The sequence below is a fragment of the Typopeltis vanoorti genome, chromosome 10 (assembly GCF_054136105.1).
Source record: "Typopeltis vanoorti isolate ZY-2024b chromosome 10, IOZ_Tvanoo_1.0, whole genome shotgun sequence".
In the NCBI taxonomy this organism is placed as follows: Eukaryota; Metazoa; Arthropoda; class Arachnida; order Uropygi; family Thelyphonidae; genus Typopeltis; species Typopeltis vanoorti.
This window is the reverse complement of record NC_143558.1, coordinates 129,158,099-129,183,419: the sequence shown is the minus strand read 5'-3', so window position 1 is coordinate 129,183,419 and position 25,321 is coordinate 129,158,099. Positions and strand designations below refer to the sequence as shown.

Below are 25,321 nucleotides of genomic sequence, written 5' to 3'. Positions count from 1 at the left end.
AAATTTGTGATTTTATACAAGTTTTAAGTTCATTGTTATCGCCTTGGGAAGACCAAAAAATTGTGGTTAATGTGATGTGGTTATTTGAAATTCGTGGCTTCTGCTTGTAAAGTGTACTCTCCTGGTCAGTGACAATTCTTTATAATTCAATTTGTTGTAAACCAGTCTAATTTCATTTTAACTGCATGTTCTTAATACACACTTCAGAATTCTCTTCTTGCATATTTCAAAGCTGAATATGAATGAAGAGTAAATTTAATATCACGTTTTTCGTAATTTTTTTAAATATAACAATGTCTGGTGTGTTTGTGTCAATTAATCAGATGTATTTTGTGAATTAACGGGTGCACTGTAGTATTCACATAATATCGCTTGGGGTTCGCGCAATATATAAATCCTGAGATACCTTTCTTTCTGCAAACCTTATTTTAATAATGCGTTCTGCTATCATTGACACTGTTCCCCCTAATAAACCAAGAAGATAAGCAATGAATGCCATCTTCAGCTCATGAAGTTCGAGTGGCTTCTGGACACTGGTGAAACGTGATTTTCTCCCAGTACTGCACATATCCATGCTCGGTATGTACTGCTTCATCCACTTGCGGATCAGCCCAACGTTAAGGAGCCAGTCAATGCTGTTAAAAATCATTCAACGAAAGTTTATTTTAATGTCATAGTAATATCTAAAACAGAAGTTAAAAAATATTATTTCGCTTAACAAGAAATAAATTAAATCATTAGCAATTTAATTCATAAGTTTCTTCATAAACTGTGCATGACATGTATAAGACAGAGAACTGTTTAATATTTATATCAACTGAAGTTCATATGATCAGCTTGATGTACACTTTAAACCCATTCACACTGAATGCATTGATTATGACGAAATGTTTGACTTAGCCAGCAAAGGTTGGTCGATTGGTAGAGCCGCTGCTACTATTGGCTCGCAAAAAGTTAAGCACGTTTGAGCGCGGTTAGTAGTTAGAAGGGTGAAAATCGTTCGATGGTGTTGATCCTCGATGAGTCTTTGGACTCCCTGGAGGTGTCACATAAAAATAATAATTATTATTATTATCAATGCTCAGCGTTTTGTAAGTGTGAACAAAAACAAGGATGGTCACAGGAACTGGAGCTATACGCCTGGAAAAAACAAACCTGTTTCACTACTGAGATAAATTAGTCATTAATGTGTGGGTCTGGCAGATAATGATGAAATGGCATTTTATTTATTCTGCCTCATTTAAAAGCGCTACCAAGGTGTTATTTTGCTATTGCAAAGAGTATCACTGGTACTGTTTACAATAATTTTGAGACCACGGTCTCAAAATTCACTCTGGGAAATTTGCTCCAGCAATCACCCTTAGGTAGTTATAAAATCACACGTATAAAACAGCAAAAGTTATTTATTGCACAAACATTTCTTCTTAGATATTCAAAGACATCATCAGTGCAAGTGAAGAGCAACACAGTTATGAATTTGAACAATTAAAAAGAAAAAGAACAACAGAATCGCCCTTAGGTGATCGTACACTGTAAGTTTAATCTGTTATTTATATATATATATATATATATATATATATATATATATATATATATATATATATATATATATATATATATATATATATATACATATATATATATATATATATATATATATACATATATATATATATATATATATATATATATATATATATATATATACATATATATATATATATATATATATATATATATATATATATATATATATGTCACTACTGTACATGTATTATAGAGATAGCAGGTCTTCCCTGGAGTTCAGGCAAGGGTAAATCGGCACAGGAGCAATGCTCTAGTTGCTCTTCGTGATTCTAAATAACAACACATTATTCTCAGAGCGATTTTCTCATCTTGAGAAAGAAAAGTAGCTAATGTAAATGGGAATCCGGTATTGTCGACGTCATTTACAACATTGGCCAACTATGTTGTATAAACATTTATTCGAATTACTTCTTAAATAACTTATGTGTTTTCAACGCTTGCTTAAATAGCAGTTGTCAAATAATGAAATTTATTCCAACACAAAAGTCGCTTCACACTTTACGAAGTGACAGATTGATAGCCTGAGCAATAGCAGAATTTGCAGTTGCAGGCTAGATAAAATGTTTTACTGCAGGAGTTACAACCCCACTCTCTATGACATTCAGCGCTGTTTATAAGAAAAGTGTAAACGTCTATGAAAACAAATATTCACTGGTCTGATTCTGAAAATTGTGTTTATTCTCTGGCTGGTTTGTGTAGTTCGCATGATAAATAACCTGAGATTTATTAGGGATAACCCTGGCTGACTCATATTTTGTTGAAAAGTCCAGATAATGAGTCTTCATGTATTGTGATTTAAAGCTTTATCTGTATCCCTCGAAACTTTATACCAAGTAAGTTGAAAACTTAAGAGATCCAGGAAAGGCATACGGGATTCAAAAATTGTAATTACGCAGATAGCGGTTGATCTGAAAATGCTCAGAATGCAAAATAATTTGATATTTTGATGACAGTGTTGGTGTACCAACTATATATTTTTTTGTACGTCAAAGATTCTCTTTTTAAGTATCACACCGATTTGCCTTTTCCCTTCACAAAAATATACACTGCAATTCTAGTCAGTTGCATTTTTTTTAATACTTTACATTACGTTCAAGTAAGATTTTTTAGAAACCCGAATTTACTTTTCTTGATGGGTTATTGCAGGACACTTACCATCCTCGACATAAATTATCTTCATATTTTTAGTTTAATTCTGTAATATATTTGAATTTTGCTACTTTGATTTTGATACCAGAAAACGCCCTCTAGAGGAACTTAGTTAAAACTGTTTTAGAATAATAAATCGTTTGCACGACGTTGTGAGTTTGTTTGTTTCTGTTTAAGTAAATATAATTTTTTATGGTATAACGTGGCTGTTGAAGACATATGCAGGTAAGTTTTATCTTGTTTAATTTATTTCTTTACTTAACATTAGGTTCACTTTTGCTTTCTTTAGCAATCGTTTTAGATGTAAGAAAGGCTATCGTCATTATATCTTTCAGTTTGATAGGAAATGCTGGAGGTTAGCAATACTGGAAAGTACTTATATATATATATATATATATATATATATATATATATATATATATATATATATATATATATATATATAGATAGATAGATAGGTATTCGATAGGACTCAGCTACCAAAATAACTTGACCAACTTTTCTTATTTTTTTTATTTACGAAATTACACAAATTAATCAAGGATTACGCATTAGGTAGATATGAGTGCCATATCAGTGAAATTTAGTCGTCTGCTTAAAAAATAAAAAATAAAAAAGCCTCCAGTTGGTTTTGCACTATAATTAATGGGGTGTGCCACCAGCGGCTTAGTTGTTACAGCGAAACTTCGCAATGCATAGAGGTAGGGAGTAGTTCAGTTGCAGAATGTAGGCATGCAAATGTATGCCAGCGCAAGCTCAGCCACAGTGTGTGTGTGTGGAGGAATAGGGAAGGAGGAATTTAATAAATTCCCATTTACGGCTCATTGGTATTTCCTAACCAATTAATATTATGGTTGAAAAGCTTTAACTTCTGCTCCTAAATATAGTGTTTAATTTCTTAAATATAGTGTTTAATACACACAATAATTAATACTTATAATAATATAAAAACTCCTTTGGATTTAGAACCTTACATTTTCACAATTTTTCTGCTCAAGAGAGATGAGCCAATCCAACCTCTTTAAAGTCAGCGAAACAATTTAAACTTATAATAAATATAAGTTTAAATTGTTTTACAAAATTTACTAGAATTTGGTATAATTCTAGTAAATTGAAAGGATACAGGTATACGAAACGCGCTGCCTTCCGATAACCGAGAAAGCAGCAACGTCACTTGACCTTGAATACGGGGATGAGGAAACAATGATAAGTACCGTGAAGTTTTTATTTTTTTAAGTTTATGCACACGACATACAATCCAAAACATACAACAATAATAAAAGCAACCTAGACGATAATGAGCACAAAGTGTGCGCGCGCGCGCACAGGAGCAAATATCACAAAAAGTATAAAATATCACCCACTCATAAAATTAAGAAATAATAATGCACACAGCAAACAATTAAAGATACTTATTTTGCTCTAAGGCAAGTAAAATGTCAAGCGAATCTAAAAACGGAAATATAAAAAGCAGAGAAAGAAAAAGGAAAATGTTAATCTGAAGAAATACCATCAACAAAAATCCTAACAGCAGCAAAAAGAAGAAAAATCAAACCCCTCTGGTATACGTCCTTCGAAATAGACCTATTAACCCCCCCCCCCCCTTTTTGACACACAACATTATCAGAAACAAACTCAGGTACTAAGGGCCTCTGGCCTACCACCACCAAGCTAACCTGACTTTAATTTAGTCAGTGAAACCAACATATTAAGAAAAATAAACACGAAAATATAGCATATCACCTGTTGCAAAACAAAAGATAATTAAAAAATATATTAAATGTTAAAAACATTTTTCTTAGGCTTATTTTAATTCACTTTTCCCCACTGAAAAGTAATAGCATGCACAAAAGAGTACAACAAATCCATTTCCAAGAACCACCATAAACGGCCTTCACGAAAAATTAGTTAACCCCTCTTCTGAACATTATTAGTGGCATTTCTGTTATCATATTTAAAGCGTATTGTTTTCTTATCTGCGTCATGTTTTCTAATCTCCATAGTACAGGGTGATGTGAATTGCGGTCACGTCCAGTGGGATAATTACGTGGCTTTGTTGCTTTTTTAGATTATCGGAAAGCATCGTTTAGTGTACTAATCGCACTTATTCAACTGGCTCACCTCTATACTACCAACCTTATTTATTCCCTTTCTAAACTTAATTCGCCATCTTTACTAAAAAGAAAAAAAAAAAAACTGCGTCTAAATTCAGCAATTTAGCTGAAGTGCTTTCCTTATTCCACAGGATTTATTGAGGATGCGGTTAGTTTTCCTGGTCCCTGCTTATTTTCACGGTTTTCGTCTTTTCTTACCTTTTCTGTTTTTCTTACCACATTTGTTATTCATTTCATAATAGTTAGTCTCAGAGACATGTAGTAGGTTTATTTATTAGTGTAATATCATTTACATATAAAACAAAAAGGATAAACTGAATATCACCTGAATTTGAGGTCAGGTTTAATGTCACTTTCGTTGCATAATGTGCCTAGTTACATGACAATTAATAGAGAAGGAAGTACTCTTATCTTAAACCTGATTTTGCTTCAAAATTATCTTCTTGTACATCCTTCAATTCAAACTAATAATGACTTACAACTTCAGTATATATATATATATGTGTGTGTGTGACCACCGGCCCACTTAGTGGAGGCCTGAAGTGGCTTGAAAAGTTTCCATGTTTGGTCTCTAGAGCAGGGTTTCCGGATTATGAAAAATACAAATATATATATATATATATAAAATTGATAAAAAAAATAAATCACTATCCTGATCATGGTACAAAATGTACTATAGGTTTACAAATAACCTTTCGTGGGTAGGAGCGACTATACACACACACACACTCGGTACGAGTAATATAGTTCTGCCACTGTTCCGTTCGCTGTTTAACTCATTTAATCAAAGAAAAGACTTAGGACAGAACCTCCGCAGCTCACTCGATTCCGTCGAAGCCTCTCCTTGCAAAGACTTGGGTTAGAACCTCATCTAGGACGCGAATAACTTTTATCAGGAATTTTCTATTTTAAGGTGAGTTAGCCGGTTGTATACTTGTTGAGGTGGAAGAGTTTTTTCATCCTGCAAACCTACTAGGAGAGCACACGCAATTTAAACACAGACATATATTTACCATAACATTTACCGCCTTATCCTAAAATTATGGTTACAAAATCCAATCAGGGTTTGCCTTTGGGACCTCTTTTATAACCTGTGTACATGTTTTTCTTTTTTATATAATTTTTATCCAGCTCAAAGAATGAATGGATTCGCCTCTTGTTTCAAATCCTCTGTATACGAATGTATCCTACACGAATCTGAGATATTACCATAATCGCTATAGTTTGTAAAACTTATTTACTTTGTGTTCTCTCCGTGTGAATTTATATTCTTTTTTATGTTGGAACAGGGATTACAAGACTATGGTCGGATTGTAAAACAAACAGGCGCTTGACATTAGTATTAGTTGTGCTGCTTTGCCTAAAGTTTCCCAAAACATTTCTGTATTATGGGATGTCGAAAGGCTCATTGAGAGACAGCTCATTCTAGTCGCATAACTGCCTAGATTTGATAGGCATTTCTCCTTGATGCGAGTACATCACTGAAGCTGCACTCATCATTTCACATTAGTCTATTCCATGAAAACCTGGACTTCATAGGCTTTCCTAACCACATCCTTGCACTGCTTCCAGGAATGAACTGAATTCTTTCCCCACACGTTAAAGAGCAAAATCTAATTTTTCTGTATATTGCAAGAATTCTTTACCAAGTCTTTACGTTTTATCATATCTTTTCCCTTTCACCTATTTCTAATACTTCGAAAAACCACATTCCCTCAATCTGTCTTCATGTGCACGATTTCGTAGTCTAGATATCAACTTGATTATCCTCAGCTGGATCTTTTCGACTCTCTCCTGATTATCTTATTAATATACAGTGGACTAAATGTTCTATTATCAAAGCCATGTTAAGTTAGCTTTCCTTTTCAGTTGTCAACTTCCTTCTCTGATGACTCGAAAAGTCTTCGCTGCTTGACATTTTTTCTGACCATAACGCATCTTGTGTCATTCGTTAAGCACGACTGGACTGTCTCGCAATTGGCGAGTTGTGTAAACACGAAGATATGAAACTGAAAATATAATTTAGACAGCAATGATTAAACTGCTTTCTAGGTATTCTTAATTCTCATTTGCATGGGAAGAACTGCAGATATTGATAGTTTGCTGGCTGATTCTCTAAGAAGTTATCACTGAAATGAAATTGGTATTGAGAATTTTGTTTTTTACGGTGAGAAAATAAGGAATAGTTCTTGTCTGGATCGAAAATTGACGATGGTGAGAGCACTTCGTAGGTTTATCTGGTGGATAAGGCTTATTCCTAGCTTGGATAATTGGCGTATTAGTCGTTATAGTACAGTGGCATTGGAAATAAAAAAATAAAATAAAAATCAGCTAACGCTTTTTATTCCCGTATAGTAGGCGAGGCCGTTTTAGCCCTATCTAACTTTTGGAGACTGAGTTGGCAGTTCAATCTCCACTGGTACCCAGTCAGAGATAGATGGCCCAAGGCTATCACTAATTAAGCGGCACACAGTGAAGAGAGACGGCTCAACATGTGCCGCCATCTCGTGGTCCCTAACACAATATATTTAATGTCTGAAATAATGTTGGTTCTACGGTCGATTTCCTTGCATTTACGGGACGAAAAATCCGAGTTTCCAGGTGAAAAAACCCGCTTGCCCGTGCCAGAGATCGACTAACTCGGGAACCAGTCGAAAAAAGGCTTTGAAAATTTTCCTGTATTCGCCGACTAGACTCGAAACCAAGTCTTCCTTCGTGCGGTCAAGCGCTGTGGTATTCAAACGCCACATCCACTGAGCTACATAGGCTCTTAATTAATGCCAGCAGCACCCAGGGTTCCCAGGTTCACCCTTCCAAGTACTGACTGGGCTGAGGTATGCTTAACTTCAGTGATCAAACGAGAACTGGTGCTTTCAAACCGATCTGGCCGCTGACCGGCATTGGAAATATGTTGCTTAATAATGAAAATAGGAAACAAGCTGTTCGATAATTTTCAAATATCAATTTTAATAAATTGTTCATGTTGTCGCAGGTATTTTTATTGCAGTTAGTTTTATGATACGATCTAATAAATGTTGTTGAGTAGGGAAATTCACACGATGTCTTAAGGAAGAGAGGAACAATTTTTCATTGATGTGGTATATTAAAATGAATGTGAAATTTCCATTTAAAATTGTGACTGTTTAATTATGTTGTTTGTCCTAGCTTTCCTATAGAAGGGGACTTAATTTTTTAAAAAAAGTTTAATTTTATAATTTTGATATTGCACAATTTATATCAGTATGTGGAGGATAAAGCTATACAATATACTTACTATTTGTTAAAATCTTTTCCATAAGGGCTGTCTTTAGGGAAAGCAAACCCGAAAGAAGTTTCATATGAAATTTTTTTCGATACTGTTAGCTGACATGTACCATTTGTATCCATAAAGTTTTTAGCTACTAGATATTCCAGCACTAAACTGTCCTCCAGATACACATAACCTATAACAAGAAAATCAACGATCAGAGAATACTATTTTGCATTGTAAACAAGATTCCTGAACTTAATTTGGTTTGTATATCAGCATATTAAACATTCTAAATGATACCGAAGAGGGACAGGAAGAACTGACTGTGCCACAAACAATCGAAAAGATGAGTTGGATCATTTGTGATATAATGCTTATTACTACTTTGTAAATAAATATAGCTTGTTTTTCTCAAGAAATTGCAGCCAATACCGGAAGGTTACTACCACGCACACACCAAAAGCAGAATATAAACGAATGACGGATACCTGTTTGCATTTAGTTCCCCTAAGTCGAGACCTTGAATCAGTTCATTCATAAATTCGAATACTCAAATCCATATAGAATCATGATTATTCGGTCATCAATATGCGTCTACCATTTCACAAGGAATAATGGCTTTGTAATGATTTTTCATTTAGAAAGCCATTATTCTTGGGTGGTCAAGTAGATGGGATCTCCAGCCTGTACTCCCTGAGCTTGAATCACTGCGGTATATTATGTGATGATCATTAGCTGGTATATGATTCCACCGCCTGCAGTGAGAAAGCATATTGGTTCTTTGGAAAAAAGTGAATGTGCGATTTCTAGATTAGTATTTCAGGATTATCTAATCCTTAACTCAGTCACAATAGGAAATGTGAAATATATTAACATTTTAACATGATTTTATGAGATGGAATTATCGTTTAAAAAATTCCATTGGAAATTTACAATCAGATAGTATGGAATTTACTTGCAGTTGTTCCCTTGTGTGCCTTAAAATGTGGATGGAAATTCTAGCTATATGGCAAATGAAGTGTAGTTGAGATAATAAACAACATATGACTGACTTGAAGTCTGATAACATTACTATTGATATCGATGTGGCTTTCACAAATTTGATAAACTTGTCTTATTGTTAATTTTTATAATCTTATCCTGATAGTAATGATCTTTTTCATCTTCTGTAAGTGTTCTTATTACTTTGCTGTATAGTTTTCCACATTTGTTACTGGATAGTTTTTTTTTTTGTGTGTGTGTGTGTGTGTGTGTGTATACTGGGGGCTCTGGCACCTACGGCGCCCAACCCATTGAGTTCCGGACTGGTAGGCCGGTTCTCCCTGAATTCTGATGACTCGAATTTTGAAAACTCGAAAGGAGGGTTCCGCTCCCTGGCGCCTACCGAGGGGGCGGAACGACACTCGTTTCAAATAACTTGACAAAAAGCGTGACACAAAAACGTTACGAAAAAAGCTTATCATTTTATATTATAGGGTAGATATATATATATACACACACACATACAGTACTTCCTCTATCTGCGTTGCGTAGATTCTACAAGAGTTAACTGGATACAAGTTTTTCTTACTTCTGTAGCTTATTTGGCAAAAGCCAATGTTTGCTTACTCCAAGACCAACTTTTATAACTTCTTTAGTTTTACATCTTGTCATTTTTTGCAGTGGGGGATGGGACAGTTGTCTTTCATCCTGTTCACATAGCAGATTTTCATTTCCGTGTGTATTAAGACCACGACAAGAATTAATTGCATTTCTCTTTCTCCAGTCTACAGAGTGGACTACGAATTCCTCTGCGATTTGAATAATTTGAGCATAGTACATAGGAGTTAATCTGCCATATCTATATGCTGTCTTTCATTATCGCGATAGAGTATAATTCGTGTCCATGTCCTGTGATATTCTTCCCATGAGTCACTGTTAGGTAGAGAGCATAGCATTCTTTAATGCGTCATGGGTGAAAAGTACTGTCCAGATATATACATGTAAATATAATCCCCGCAAGAAATTGTCTAATGGACTAAGATCCTGGTTCTCAGTGATCATGCCTCGTTGCTAAACTCGTACACAGTTAGGACAGTATCTGGAGCTTTATCTTGTTGCTGCTACACATTGTTGATTAACTGGGGTTCCAACTACTTTGTTAACAACTTATATCTGGCAAATTAGCATACAGATATGTGCTAATTTACTAAAAAAAAGAATGATCCAATACAGTGCGATTATTGGCCTTTATCTTTTCTTTTTTTCAATCTGCTATGTGAACAGGATGAATATCAATGTCATTACACGAGTTGGGGATGCATTGAACTTCCTGAGTATAAATGTACATTTCTTTGTACAAAGAGAATTTCATAAATTTTAACTATACAGATCCCTTGGTAAAGTGTTTCTTAGTGACGAAGTAGTTTATATATCGCAGTAGCTGGTCGCGAAATATTCTTCTAGTCCAAAGAAAATTTACGCTATGTTGAATATTCGCAGATCTTTCTTTTGTCTCAGAATGCCGCGAGATATTCTTGTTTTTTTTTTTTTTTTTTTATCATGATCTAGAGTGAGTGAATTATTGACTCCACAGGATCGAAGACAGTGTTGTATTCATTTGCTGGAATGTGGCAATATTACTGATACTGCCCCTCCACTCCTCTCCCCTCTAATATAAGACTTTAGTTCACTGTCAGTTAGCTGATCTAATAAAACGTTCCTCGAAACATGCAAAACTGCCAGAAGAAACGCCAGTAACAGACAATATACTGTACTGATGGCCTTAGTTACGTCAGTCGTACTACCAGCCAAAATAACCCAATTCAACTTTTCTTCTCAGTATTATTGCTTTTTTTTTTTTTTTTTTGGGAAACGACTAATGAATTCATTTCGTATTGGTAATGGGTTTCACCAGTGATAGGAGGTTCGTGAACTCATGGACTTATTGAAGTTGTTCCACAACCACAAATTGACTTGGATCCGTTCTCGTAGTCCAGTAATGATGATGCCCTTTAATAGAAAAGATGATAATTTGAATTGAAGATGAATTAGTCAATTTTCTGTGGAGATAAATGGTATTTTTCTTCCAGAAATTCCCGTTCACCATCCTGCAGAACTGGCGAGGACTTAATTAGCGTACAAAATACACTGGTCTCATAGCATTAGTTATTTCGGCATTTAACTCCAAGATAACCAACTTAAAGTTACTGGAACTGTCGATTCGTGCACTGGTCTTTTTTACTAGGAATTTGTGATTTTAAGGTTTTAATGATACTAAATACTCAAACTTTCTGCTGTGCAATTTTTTTTTTTTTTAAATTTATTCACTTAACTTATGATACTGCTGTATTAAACTGCTGGTTGGCACCGAATCACCCGTCACTTTGAAAAGTCACCTTCTTTATTAAAACATATCTTTGAGAGGAGGGGAATCTTCATTCACATACTATCCCATTCCATATTTCATAAACTAGAATTATTCATCCTGTAACATTCTAAGTATGATCTTTTGTACGAAAAAGCAAGAAGCACGAATCACAAGAGAAATGGAATTCGAGCTAGAGGCATAGAAAATAAGAATGAGAAAATCATAACTGAAGAAGATAAAATCCTGCTGAGATGGAAAGAATACATTGAAGATCTATATGACAAGGAAAATAGACCAAATGTGAGTTGCCATTAGAAGATAGAAGGTAAATGAAGATGAACTAGGCCCAGAGATTTTGAAGATAGAAGTAGAAAGGAATAGATGAAATACTTGCAGAATTCCCGAAACAGCTCCAGAAGAAAGGAACTGAAGAAATAACCAAAATAATAAATTTAATTTATAACAAAGGAGAATTACCAAAATATTTTATGACCTTAATATTTATACCTATACTAAAGAAAAGTAATGCAGTGAACTGCAAGGATTTTAGAACAATAAGCCTCATTTCCCATACTTCAAAAATACTTACGAGAATACTATCACGGCGAATTGCATCTAAGGTGGAAGAATTTCTTGGAGAAGATCAGTTTGGTTTCAGGAAGGGTAGGGGAACAAGAGATGCGATTGGACTGTTAAGAATAATAAGCGAAAGAAGTCTGGAAATGAATGAAGAGGTTAATATCTGTTATATAGATTTTGAAACCGCTTTTGATTTTTTAAAATGGGATAAGGTGGTGGAAGTAATGGAAAAGATTGGTATAAATTGGAAAGACAAAAGGCAAATTATTTCACTATATATGGGACAAACTGCCATGATGAAAGACATATATGGTACAACAGAACCAGGTATCATTGGACGAGGAATAAAACAAGGCTGTATTCTGTCACCAATTTTGTTTAACATGTATTCGGAACATATTCAGGATTCCAGTAATATGTTGAACAGACTACTGGAATCCTGTATCAATTATGGAATGAAAATTAACATAAGAAAAACAAAGGTAATGAAAATAGCAAGGAAAGAGGCAAATATGGATATCACAATAAATGGAGAAAAATTGAATCAAGTAAAGACATTTAAATATCTAGGAAGTGTGATTAGCAGTGATGGAAGATGTAAAAGCGACATAAAAGCAAGAATAGTGATGGGAAGAGATGCCTTTAATAGAAAATGGAATTTATTCAGAAGTAAAATGAACAGAAACCTGAAGAAAAGACTAACAAAATGTTATGTGTGGAGTGTTGCCCTCTATGCAGCTGAAGCTTGGACTTTGAAGAAAGAAGAAATTAAGATTTTGGAAAGCTTTGGGATGTGGAATTTGAGAAGCATGGAAAAAATCCTCCAATGGACAGATAAAATAACTAATGAAGAGGTCTTAAAAAGAGTAGAAGAAGAAAGAAGTCTGTTAAAGAGGATAAAAAGAAGAAAGGGAAACTGGATCGGACATATTCTGATAGGAAATGGAATAATCAGAGATGCCATCGGAGGAAAAATGGACAGAAAAAGACCCAGATGGAGAATAAGGAAAACAATGCTAGATGACATGCTGAATGGAGACAGGTACACAACCTTGAAAGAGAAGGCTCAGTACAGATGAAAGTGTGAGGAAAGTTTTTGCTACAAAGAGAAGAATCTGCTCATTGCAGAATACTTAAGAAGAAGAACGTTCTGAGTAATATAGTGAACTGAACAGGTCAAATTATCATTACAGAAAAGGATCACTATTCATGTGTCAGGGAATCAGATATCCAATAGAAGTATTTTCTGAATTTTAGTGAATAATATAAAGTAAGTAACGGCCCGCACCACTCAGGTGAGTGTATTATGTCTGTTAATTGTAATGTCTTTTTGGGTCATTTGGTGTGTGGTGGGGGGAGGAATTTGCATGAGATCAGCTAATTCACCTTTAGTTGTAAAACAATCATAAAGTTTGTAGGTAGACTATCATTGAGTGATGATGACTTAGTTGTAACACTCCACTTTATGGTTCATTTCCATCATAGTAAAAGAGCAACATTTATAACGGCTTTTCAGTAAACTATAAGCTTGTTCTGACATACGGAGGTGATAGTCATTTCATTTCTAACAAAATGTAACTACAGAATATGTAAATATCTACGTGATTGTCTTTAAGTGGGAGCCGAATTTCATCACACGGTGTGAGACCATTGCCCTACTTTTTGAACATCTAAAGCGGCCTGAAAAAGTTCCGTGTTTGGTGTCTAGAGCAGAGTTTCCGATTTTATATATATATAAAATAGAAAAAAACCCTTAGTTCACCCCATGGTATTAATGTTCTATAAGTTTACAAACTTGACGTAGATAAGGAGTTACGTTATCAAAAAAAAAAAAGTTTACAATCTGCAAAAATAATACACTAGAATTATAGATTTAGTTTATTTTGCATAATCTAAGCAACCTACTCTATAAAGATTCCTCGCATCGTAAACAGGAATGGAACACCTACATGTTTCCACCCAAGGGATATATGTCGTGATTTTTCGGCATTACGCTTGGAAGTGCCTTCAAACATAACTAAGGAGCGCTTACGAAGACATTTTCCCATATCTATCTTAGGATTTCCGAAATTTTGTTTGTGGATAACGCATTTTATGCCTTCAATAGTGCTAATGAGAAATCGAGATTTTTAAGTGCTAGAACAATGAAACTCGAATTATTACTATTATTTTATTTATTTATTTTTTCTGGAAAAACTTAATAACGAGCTGATTTTTCCGGTTTTTATTGTTTTGGTTTATTTTGTAAAGATCAATCAATTTGAATAATCAACTCCCATGCGCTATAGAATTATTTTTATATGATCGAGATACTTTAATACGAAGTGTTATGTGTCATCAAATATATGACAACTGTATTGCTTACAGATTACAAAGGAAATCTTGTTTTTCGGGAACAGAAATACTTTTAAAGATGGTGTGTAAGAAAAGGAGATCGCTAAGCAGTTAATAAAATTCATGTTAATTTTTAATAGCATAGTTTCCTGAAATTATATCGTGATAACTTAAGAAGAAATGCAGTTTCTGTAAAATTTTAGAGGGTGTGCAAGTGATGTATTTTTGATCACGATTTATATAGATTTGACCGTTTGTTTATGTATAACTCTCGATGTTTGATATTCTGATTTCCAGCTGATAAACGAGCGCGAGTTACACCATAGAAGGTAGGAATGAAGTTTAAATTGGGAAGAAAATGTAGCATCGATTAAATAATATATGAAATGTTAACGGATTGGCAGCAGTCAGTCAGTGAATGAAAACATTCATGAATATATATATATAAGGTAGCATATATCGTTTTTTTTGCATTTTAGTTCTTGTATTGAAATCATGTCATAATTACCTTTTTAAGTACTTAGTACAGTGCATGTGCCACTAAAATGCGATTAGCTTCTTTTCAACAGTCAAGAAGAGCATATAAAAGATAAACGAGAATTCTATCAATTTAAGAAAAGGAAGCTGCGATGCTCATTTATTCAGTGCTTGAAGTAAAAATTCAAAATTTCTTCCACGGTGGTACATGAGTCTTTTTGGTGTCTAAATTATTCGTTAAGTTCACATGTAATCAATGAATTTTATCTCATTCACTATATGGAACGTTGAATAATTCAAAGAAATCTGCTTGAATCACTTAACAAAAAAAAAAAAAAAACTCAGTATGTCAATTATTTTCAATGTCCATACAACATGCTATCAGTTACCCGAAGAAAAATTTATACTGTATACTTGCTTGCTTATTATAGCAGTAGTGATCTGGATTAAAGTTTTATTAATAAAATCCAGTGTGCGAAGGCCATTAATCGAATATTCGTCAGCACTTAAGAGAAATAAAGCTGTTCAGAGAAAATCAAATATGAGAAGAGAGGTCATGATCTCATGCTCCTCTCCCACTCTCCTTTCCCCACACATACAGCGTGTATCATCTGATTTACCTTAAGCCATTTGATGACTACCTAAGGGTTCTGTGCCATGGTATCAGTTATTGGATGGAAAGGATATCGACAGTGCGTGGGAAGTGTTTAAAAAATGCTTAAATGATCAGATATCAGAATGCGTCCCTAGAGTTCGAAGAATAAATAAAGTAGGTGTGAAATGTATGTGTAATCTAATTAAGCAATATATTTGTAAGAAAAAGATGATATGAATATCGTGTGCATAAGGATGATGTTAGTTATGATAATTATAAGCAGCAAGCCAGAAGAGTTACAAGTGTTGTACGGAAAGCTAAGTTCGAGTGTGAAAAGAAACTGGCTCTGCAAGTTAAAGAGAACCCAAAATAATTCTGTTATTATGCTGCAAATAAAAGAAAGTATGAATTTGAAAGAATAACTCTACAGAATACGGATAGTATGCGGGGGACGGATGCAGCTAATGAGCAGCCATTTTGCTAAAAGCTATCAATCTGATATATGCAACATTGAACTCGCCGCTACCTCTTCAGCATATGAGAAAACTCATGTGGACGAGGAGGAAGTATTAGAGCTGTTGCACAAACTGATTAAGAATTCTGCAATAAGAACTGATGAATATCAGCACAGATGCTAAAAGACTGTTCAGCTAAACTGGCTATAACCTTGACCAGGCTATATAATTTGAGTCTCAAAGATTCCGCAGGAGTGGAAAGAATGTATGGTAATTCCATTGCACAAGGGTGGTGCAAAGACAGATGTATCCGGTTATCAACCCATCAGTATCTCAGGAGTGGTGGTGAAGATTTTGGAAAAGTTGTTAGGGCTTGCATTCAGAAATGAGTTGACTGAGAATTTGTACTTTGCAATGAACAGTATGTATTTACCGCGCGGTTAGCCTAGTGGCTTTGCGCTTCGCAACCATATGCCTGGGGAAGGAGTGTCCCAGGTTCGATTCCCGCTCTAGACGAGGAATTTGAGGATCTTCCTCAGGCATAGCCAAGTTAGCCGGTCTTGGGCGCGGTTAGTAGGGTTTTTTCCGCCAGTTTATCTGGCGTTTTTCATCCCGCAAGCAGGCAAACCGGCCCCGTGAACATACGCCTCTACAGTCAAAAATATCCTCCCCAGCGGCAGACCAGGCGACGGGTCGGTTGGGAGTATTACTAACAAGAAGTCGCATCTAAATAACACGCGGACCCTGCACAGGAAGTGGGAATAACGCGTAGAAGAAGAAGAATGAACAGTATGTATTTAGTAAAATGTATTTAGGGTGGTGCAAGACCGATGTATCCAGTTATCAACCCATCAGTATCTCAGGAGTGGTGGTGAAGATTTTGGAAAAGTTGTTAGGGCTTGCATTCAGAAATGAGTTGACTGAGAATTTGTACTTTGCAATGAACAGTATGTATTTAGTAAGGGAAGGTATTAGAAATTTGCTCACATCATTAATAATGTTACCACTGAGTTAGATCAGGAGACTGAATACACCATGATATTTTTGGATTTTGCTAAGGCTTTTGACAGAATACAGCATGGAAGCTTGTTGCATAAATTGGAGAATATGGGATTGGATTATAAACTATTGGCATGGATAAGTGGTGTGCTTCAAGGATCAGTCCTTGGTCCATTGTTATTTATTTTGTATATTAATGACATTGGGAAGTTGACATGCGACATTCAGCTATTTGCTGATGATGTAAAGATAGGGTAAGCAGGAGTGCTGGTGATATGCACAACTTGCAGAATGATTTAAGTAAGCTGGATTTGTCGTCATGTGAAAATGTGTCATTTCAATGTTAATGAATGCAAGGTTATGCAGTTTGGTTTGACTAGATATCTAATGTCGTATTATATTGGTGGGATTATGCTAGAAGAAACCGATGAGGCTAGGGATTTTGGAGTTTTAGTAGATAGGAAGTTGAAGTTCTAGGGTCATATAGCAAAAATTGTAAATACAACTCAGAGAATAATTTCCACGCTGAAACGAATCCTGACATGTAAAGATAAAGAAGTCATTTTGCCTCTTTACAAGGCCTTGATAAGACCTCACGTGGACTATTACGCGCGAGTCTGGTTTCCGTGATAATTCTGATACAGTGGGGAGAGTGTAATCATATCAGGATTGTGGAATACTGATTATGAAGACAGATTAAGAATTTTTCGGCTGCAAACAGTAGCTAACCGGAGAAAGAGGAGTGATATGATTGAGACTTACAAACCTTGGAAAGGGTTATACAGAATTTCAGTAGATGGAATTTTTCATTTTATGGAGGGTGAGGAAAGGACGCGACTGCATCCATGGAAGTTGAGAATGGATGCTGTGAAGAAGGGGCGAAGGCTAGATTTTTCTCTCATAGAGTAGTGATGCGAATAGCACGGTCACCTTCGATGAGTTCCTGACTCCCCGGAGGTCTCTCTTAATAATCATATTTTAAGCTACATAAAGCTGTATAATGGCACCAACATCAATGATTGAAGCGAGACTTCAGTTTTCTTACTCTGGGACCAGATTCTTACAGTATCAAATATTGTATATACCAGCACAAATACTATTTGTGGTGGTACCACGACGTTACTACACCACCACAAATAGTTTTTTTTTTTGGTCTTAATTTTGTTCTCATGGTCGATTTGCCAGCACGTTGGATGAAAAACCACATTTCCGGAATAAAAATCTCTCTACCTTCGTAAGAGATCCTTATTTTTGCATAATGTCACTTACACCAAGGGCTGAAATGAGGTCTTGTTTTTGTCTCAATATGAGGCAACTACTTTTCATATCTGCGGATTTATGATCATCGAGAAATTTAAATTTTGAGCTGCATTGCTCAGCTTTATTATGAACTGTCAAAAAGCATTCTTAAAAAAAAAAACAATAAACAGAGTTTGAGAGATATCATATCGCTGATTTTTCAATTCCACACCATCACATTCAGAAAAGCCAATAATATCAACGTGCGCGCCAAGAAGCAAATATATCTGGCCTGATGCTTTTGAAAGCTAATCTGATCACTTAGTCAGTGAAGCCAATATACACAAACGTTCATAAAAGAAAAACCAATACCAGCAACGCTCGTCCCAACAAAAAATGCAAACTAAGCTCATCTACATTTCACTTCATATCACATTTTCCCACTGCGCCTACCAAAACTCTGTAACCTATAGTCTCAGTATGTGCCATTAAACAGCTTTGGTAAGTTCAAATATGAATTTACAATGCTTATGTCGTATATCTTTATTTATGTCTTGTTCCTTTGAACTCAGCAAAAAAAGCCGTGATTTTTCTTTAAATTTTAGCACTAGCCTGAATAGTTAATACGTGTCTATTTTTCCTTTTCTCTTCCTTATCTCACAGTTTACGTGATTATAGGTGTGTTTACGACTAATGTTTTCGTATTGGATGGCAGAATGAGTTGTTTTGTTATGAAAAAAAACAACAACAAAAACCGAACACTCTTATAAGACTTAGTGCAGAAGATTTAATGAATATTTTTATGTTGGGATATGCGAGATGAAGCATTTGACTATATGTGTAAAAGTTTTATGAGTTTCGGTAAGTACTCTACTTTAAAAAATTGTAGTTGCAGCTAGAACTGTCGGCTAACGTTTTGCTTCCGCTATATGCTGTTGAGAGGCCTCATTGAAGGTGTAATAGCTTAAGAAATATTTTGGATGTACTGAGGAGCTTTTTTCTCGTTCAATGCATTGCATAGCAGTGTTATTAATTTTGAATCATTAATGAAACAAAACATGATACTAGGGTCGCAACAAATTTGTATGGGGGTGTAATTATAAATCTAATATGTTGACTGCTTTTGACCCATTACTTACTAGTGAATGCCTAGTTGATTTGACATTAGTATATGAACTAATGACCCTTCTGTCTACAGAGAGACCTTTTCTCCATAGCTTATTTTTAGAGAACCCTTTTAAATGCGTAGTTTACCGACTTGAAGTCGATAGGTTAGTTCATGTATCATGGTGAAGATATATCTCAGTATGTGCTTCCGTCAATGCTAAAAGTCATCGAGTTGTTAAAAGTGGAAGATTTCGTAGAATTTGCATATATGATATTTATATATTTAGCAGGGAGCTTCAGCTATTAAACATCAAGAAACAGAACATGAATTCTCCGATCTTCGCTTCAGCATAAAACTGCAATCAGATACAGTATAAAGAAATACATTTTGAGTGCTCAGGCGTTTCTAATTGGGTAGAATTGTCACCGTTAAGATAATTTTGTAAGATTATTAGAAATCTAGCATCACACATTTTCATGTGAAAATCTAAGCGATAATTAGCACTCAAGCTTAAAAGAACGGAGGTGGTATCGGAACAGTTTTCATGGCCTATAGGTAAATTATTCCCCCCCCCAGCACACCGTACATTCATCTAGTAATCATCATTTTTATACCCCTGAAATTGATCGGGAAATTTTTATTTTGTTTTATGTATAACTGAATGCTTGCTTCAAGGGGATGAAGAAAAAAAAAATAGGAATATTAAGAGAAACAGTAGCAAAGTAGAAAAGTAGAATACCATTTTGTCGTTTTAAAGTTGATAGCACCGCTACAAGTTAGTCTTTGCACAGTGTTCAGGTTGGTAGTTATGATTACGAGTGGGAAGTTTTCAAAGACTGATCGTAATTCGCTGCAGTAAAGAGTTGTATACCCTTCTTCAAAAATGAGCAAAGAGAAAACTAAAGCTTGCAAGCAAAAATTTAGGAGGGAGTGGTTGCAAATGGGAATGTTTAGTAAATGGTTGTGTGAAGTTCCCGGTGACGCTACAAAAGGCCACTGTAAGTTTTTGCAGATGTAATATAGCTGCTAAATATGGTCAGCTTATAAAGCACAGCGAAACTAAGAAACATCTTGCTGTAGTTCCATATAAGACTGTTCCTATTACAAATATGCTTGTGAAAAAGTGATGAGACCGCGAACTTTGAAGGTAGGTTAGCATTATTTCTTCGTTGTCACTCATCATTCAACAGTTGTGATCATCTAGTAGATCTTTGCAAAAATATCATCCCAGATAGTCAAATTATGCCAAAGGTAAAAATGCACCGAACTAAGTGCTCAGCAATTGTAAAGAATATTCTAAGTGGACATTTTGAAGAAGATCTAATTGCGGACATTAGAGATGAAAATTTCAGCTTGCTAATAGACGAATCGAATGATTCGTCTATTAGCAAGTGAATATCACAGTGAATAAAATTTACATTACTTGTAAATTCACTGTGATATTTACAAGTGAATATCACAGTGAATAAAATTTTAGGAATGGCCATCATTTATTATAGCAGGAAATTCAACAAAATTATGCATACATTTCTGAGCATGATAGTTCTAGAAAAGTGTGACGCTAGTGGTATTGTGGCTGCATGAAAAAAGAGTTCTTGACCAAGAAACTGGACATTAAAAATCTCATTGCAATCGGTAAAGACAATGCCAGTGTTACGGTTGGTGTCAATAATGGCGTTTATGAACAACTGAAGGCATATATTCCCTCCTTAATTTTAATTAGATGTGTATGCCATTCACTACAACTGGCAATTTCTCACACTTGTGCAGAATCTCTCCCAAGAAAATTAGAATTTTTAGTTGCCGAATTCTTGAAGAAGAATGTAATTTTCACATTCTTCTTGACGACAAGCAGCATACAAAGAGCTGTATCAAACTATCAACGAAAATGATGCTCCTCTGAAAATTGTAAGCAATTGCGCAACAAGGTGGCCCTCCATTGAATCTGCAGTAGACAGAATTCTCAGCCAGTGATTGGAATTTAAAACCCACTTCGAAGTCGTGAGTATGACTGAGAAATGTTATAAAGCTCAAATTTTGTGGGATATGTACAAAGATGAAAGGAATCTGTTGTACCTGCGGATAAGATGAGATTGTTTGAAGACCATTCTCGTTTGATTCGCTCTATTGCTAATATGTTACTGCTACCATCATCTACAGTCGACCCTCTAGAGTCAGAGATTGATGGCTATTTGGATCTCGGTCCAAATCTTGGTTACAGATTTGAAATAAAAATTTCAGAGTTGATGATACAAAAGAAAACAATGCCAAAATGATGAGCGAAATCTTAGAAGTAGAGGAAGACAGTTTCTTCTTGGTTTCTTCAAACAGCTTAATCAAAGGTTGCCTGAAAACTTGAATATTTTAAGAATGATGTCTTCTTTTTCTGTTGACAATATCCTAAAATATATAAAACAACCTGCTACTCCCATCTTAGAAATAATGCTGAAAACAGAAAAAGATGTTGCTGCTGCTGAATACCAGTACAGTACTATCCACTTAAATAAATGGACAAATATAGAAAACAATGAGCTATTCTGGACCGAAGTACAAGAATATAAAGATGCATCTGGAATGAATCCATTTAAAGAAATTGCTCGGTGTGCAATAAATTTATTAATACTGCCAAATTGTAATGCGGAAATTGAACGAATATTTAGTTCCATTAATGTAGTTAAAACTAAATTAAGAAACAAGATGAAAGTGCCAATGCTGACAGCCATTTTGTCAGTCAAGTATGGCCTCAGGCGTAACAACAAGTGCTGTACAGACTATCATTTACCAGCATCAACACTGAGTAATATTGGAACGATGCCCACATATAATAAAGCTGAAAATCTAAGGGAAAACGTGGGTGAATTAAGCGCAGAAGACAACACGGAAGATGTATTTAGACGCAAGTATCACTTCAACTTGAATACAGTAAGTGACTTAACAGTATCAGCTACTACTTTTAAAAATTTTAGCTTCAAATTTTTATTTTTAACTCCTTTTTAGCTCTTTTCAGCTCTTTTTTTTTTTTAAAGATTTAACTGTGTTTAGTCATTTTCATTTGGCAACACTACTTGTGATATTTCAACCAGAAACATAAACAAAAGGAACTGATTATTGTACACTTAGATTGTTCGCAGTTAATATCTGAATTTAATACTTTTGTCTGAAGTTAAGTTTCACAAATCTGTACTGTTTTGTTAACTGTAATTCGTTTTTTTTTCTGTTTATCTATTTACCGAGCTATATATAATATAAGGTAGTGATTCAGATCTAAATAACTCCCTTTTCCATCCAGTTTAAAAAAGCTGTTGTGAGCACCCTTTACCATTATGTTGGGGGTGCTGCAAAGAGCACTACCTAGAGAATAAAAAAAAAAAACCTTCAAACATTCTACATTCTCTTCCCATTTGTCAACAGAATATGCACAATTTGGTGGTAATGGTCCAGTGATGGAAATTTTCATAGTGGACAAACATATGCTTTCATCTGGATATGTCATAAAGAAATCTCTGAAAGCATATTTTTGAGTCAGTTTTCCAACTGAAAGCACATTTTAACATGTTCTAAAAACAGTAATGGAAATGCCATTAAAACATTGCTTTGAATATTGGGATTTCAAAGGATGGTAGTGTAGGTATGTGTAATAGCTGAATCTACAAACACAGATTTGCCAGAAAGTTTTGACGAATTTGAATCTCTGCCACATCGAAGGATTGGTCCAAAAGTTCCAACAAATTAACCACACGAAAAAAGCCAGAGTTTTGTGCAAATTGTCGAGGACAGTGTACTAATTTTACACAGTTTTCTAAGCTCCAAATATATTATGGGTTTGTTTTATGCACGTATAGCCACGGCAATTGTTTATGCCTAAAGGAATATAAAGCGAGACCACTTTATTTCTAATTGCTGTTCTAATGCTATTGTATTCTAAGTATGTGTGTTAGTTTGTTGACGAAGAAAGTGGAGGAGGAGGCGACTAGTGGAAACGACAACTTAGACGTATTTTGTGTGAGGCAAAGTAATCAAGTTGCTGCAAGATTCGGGAATGACGTTAAACTTCTTACTACATTCCTGTTTCGCTAATTAGGTGGTTACATGAGAAAGTGACCGATCAATACGAAAGCTAAGAATCACTGATAGCAAACGATAGCTGTTGGTGGGCTCGTGAATTACAAAGCGGATTTCCGTCTACCGTGAAAATGCCAGAAACATCTACTTTCCTAATGAGAGAAACGAATTTCATTAGGAAAGCAGATCGTGCTTAAGAAAGTAATTGATTACTTTGTTCCTCTGTTTGGTCGTGGATAAAGGTGGTTGTTTGTGAGTTGAAACATCCTAGTATTAATTGCTGCATTGAAGATTATGCACATGTTTTTGAATTAGTGTTTTCCTGCTGTGATCAATGTAAACGTAGTAGTAAATTTGCTTTTTCGATTTAGATTATGATTAAAGTTTCATTACTATATGCTTCCTACCTTTTCCCATCACGTATCCTATGACTTCTTCTTCATGTTGTAGTTCTTTTCCTCTTCCTTCTGCCATAGATTTGCGAAGTTTAGCGAAATTTCCATCACCTGTCTACCAGAATGATAAACACTTGAGATATAAACTCGATTAACGAATGAAATCTTTAGTTTAGATTCTAATAACATATTTTTGAGTGAAATGAACTTCATTGTATCTTCATATTTATTTCTGATATCAGTAGTACATTTTTAGAATAACTTTTGTGAAATTATATATATATATATATATATATATATATATAATATCTTGATATACTACATTGCAAGAAAGTTAGAATGCGAAGGCATTTACCTAATATTTGGTTTAACAGCGAGTCAAGGACTCATCAAGGGAGGCTATACATCACTCAAACCAGCTGTCGTGCCTTCCCTTAAATTAATTCACACCAAATGCATTCTACCTCTAAAGGCAAACTATTCCACTCACTCACTGTTCTGTGAGATAAAAACGTAGCTCTCATCCCTTTTGATTGCGAACCAACTTAACTTCCATGGATGCCGAGTGTTCTCTCCCCACCTTCCATATAACGAAAAATTTCATCATTTAATATCCAGTAAGACCCAATCAGAAGTTTAGTATCCTCTGTCATATCACTACCATTTCTCTTGTTAACCAGAGTAATCCATATACATCCAATTTGTCCTCATAATCTAATTCCCATAATCCCGATATAATCTTTGCAACTTAACTCTTCTTTGCACCCTTTCACACAGCTTCTTTATCCCGTTAAAAGCTGGGTGACCAAATCTGAGCACATCAGTCCAGGTGTGGTCGGTCTTATAAGGCCTTATAAAGAGGCAAAATGACAGTGAATTCCTTACATGTGAAGGTCGCTTCAACATCGCAGTTAGCCCCTGAGTTGTATCTGCAACTTTTGCTTTGTGAGCTTTGAATTTCAAATTCCTATCCGCCATTTCGCCAAGATCCTAAGCCTCATTAGATTCTTGTAGCATAAACCCGCTAATATATTCTAATATGCCGCTAGAAATTTTATCACAACAGAGTGCATAACTTTACATTTCCAAAATTTAAACTGAAGCCATTTTCGTTTTCCCAAATTTCCAGTCTATTCAAATCAATTTGTATGCACTGGATATCAGTAGTATCCGTAATTGCCTGCGTATCTTCGCATCATCGGCAAACAGTTGCAATTAGACCCTTTCTAATGTCATTAATGTATATATTGAACAACAGTAGCCCAAAGACTGAACCCCGAGGTATACCATTGGTCACCTTAAATCTGGCAGATTCACACCTACCGTATACCACATTTTGATATCTGTCTGTCAACTATTCACTTATCTAAGTCAATAGTTTATATTTCAATCCCATATTCTCCAGTTTATGCAGCAGTGTTTTGCACCACCCTTATACAGTGGAGCTGTCTTTCATTTCTTCCATATCAATGGTATCATTCCTGAGCTGAGACTCAACTTATACAAACTTGTGAAAGACCTAGCCAATTCGACTGAACACACTCGTTTTCCAAACGTGCTGATATTCCATCTGTCCCTATTGACATCTTCTTATCCAGGTTATACAACATCTCTTCAGCCTCATTTTCA

General features: G+C 35.0%; 1 protein-coding gene and 1 pseudogene across 1 annotated transcript in view; both read right to left on the bottom strand.

Annotated features, from left to right (window-relative positions):
• Window positions 1–258: 258 nt before the first annotated feature.
• Window positions 259–25,321, bottom strand: part of LOC150102786 (ionotropic receptor coreceptor Ir76b-like) — a 51,162-nt gene continuing 26,099 nt past the window's right edge. The window contains exons 7-9 of the mRNA XM_090398741.1: window positions 23,705–23,807; window positions 8,125–8,293; window positions 259–635 (exon numbers count right to left, since the gene is read on the bottom strand). Coding sequence (XP_090254867.1) covers window positions 359–635; window positions 8,125–8,293; window positions 23,705–23,807 — 549 coding nt within the window. The 3' untranslated portion in view covers window positions 259–358. The remainder of the gene's footprint in view (window positions 636–8,124; window positions 8,294–23,704; window positions 23,808–25,321) is intronic.
• LOC150102787 (5S ribosomal RNA) lies at window positions 7,629–7,745 on the bottom strand (annotated as a pseudogene).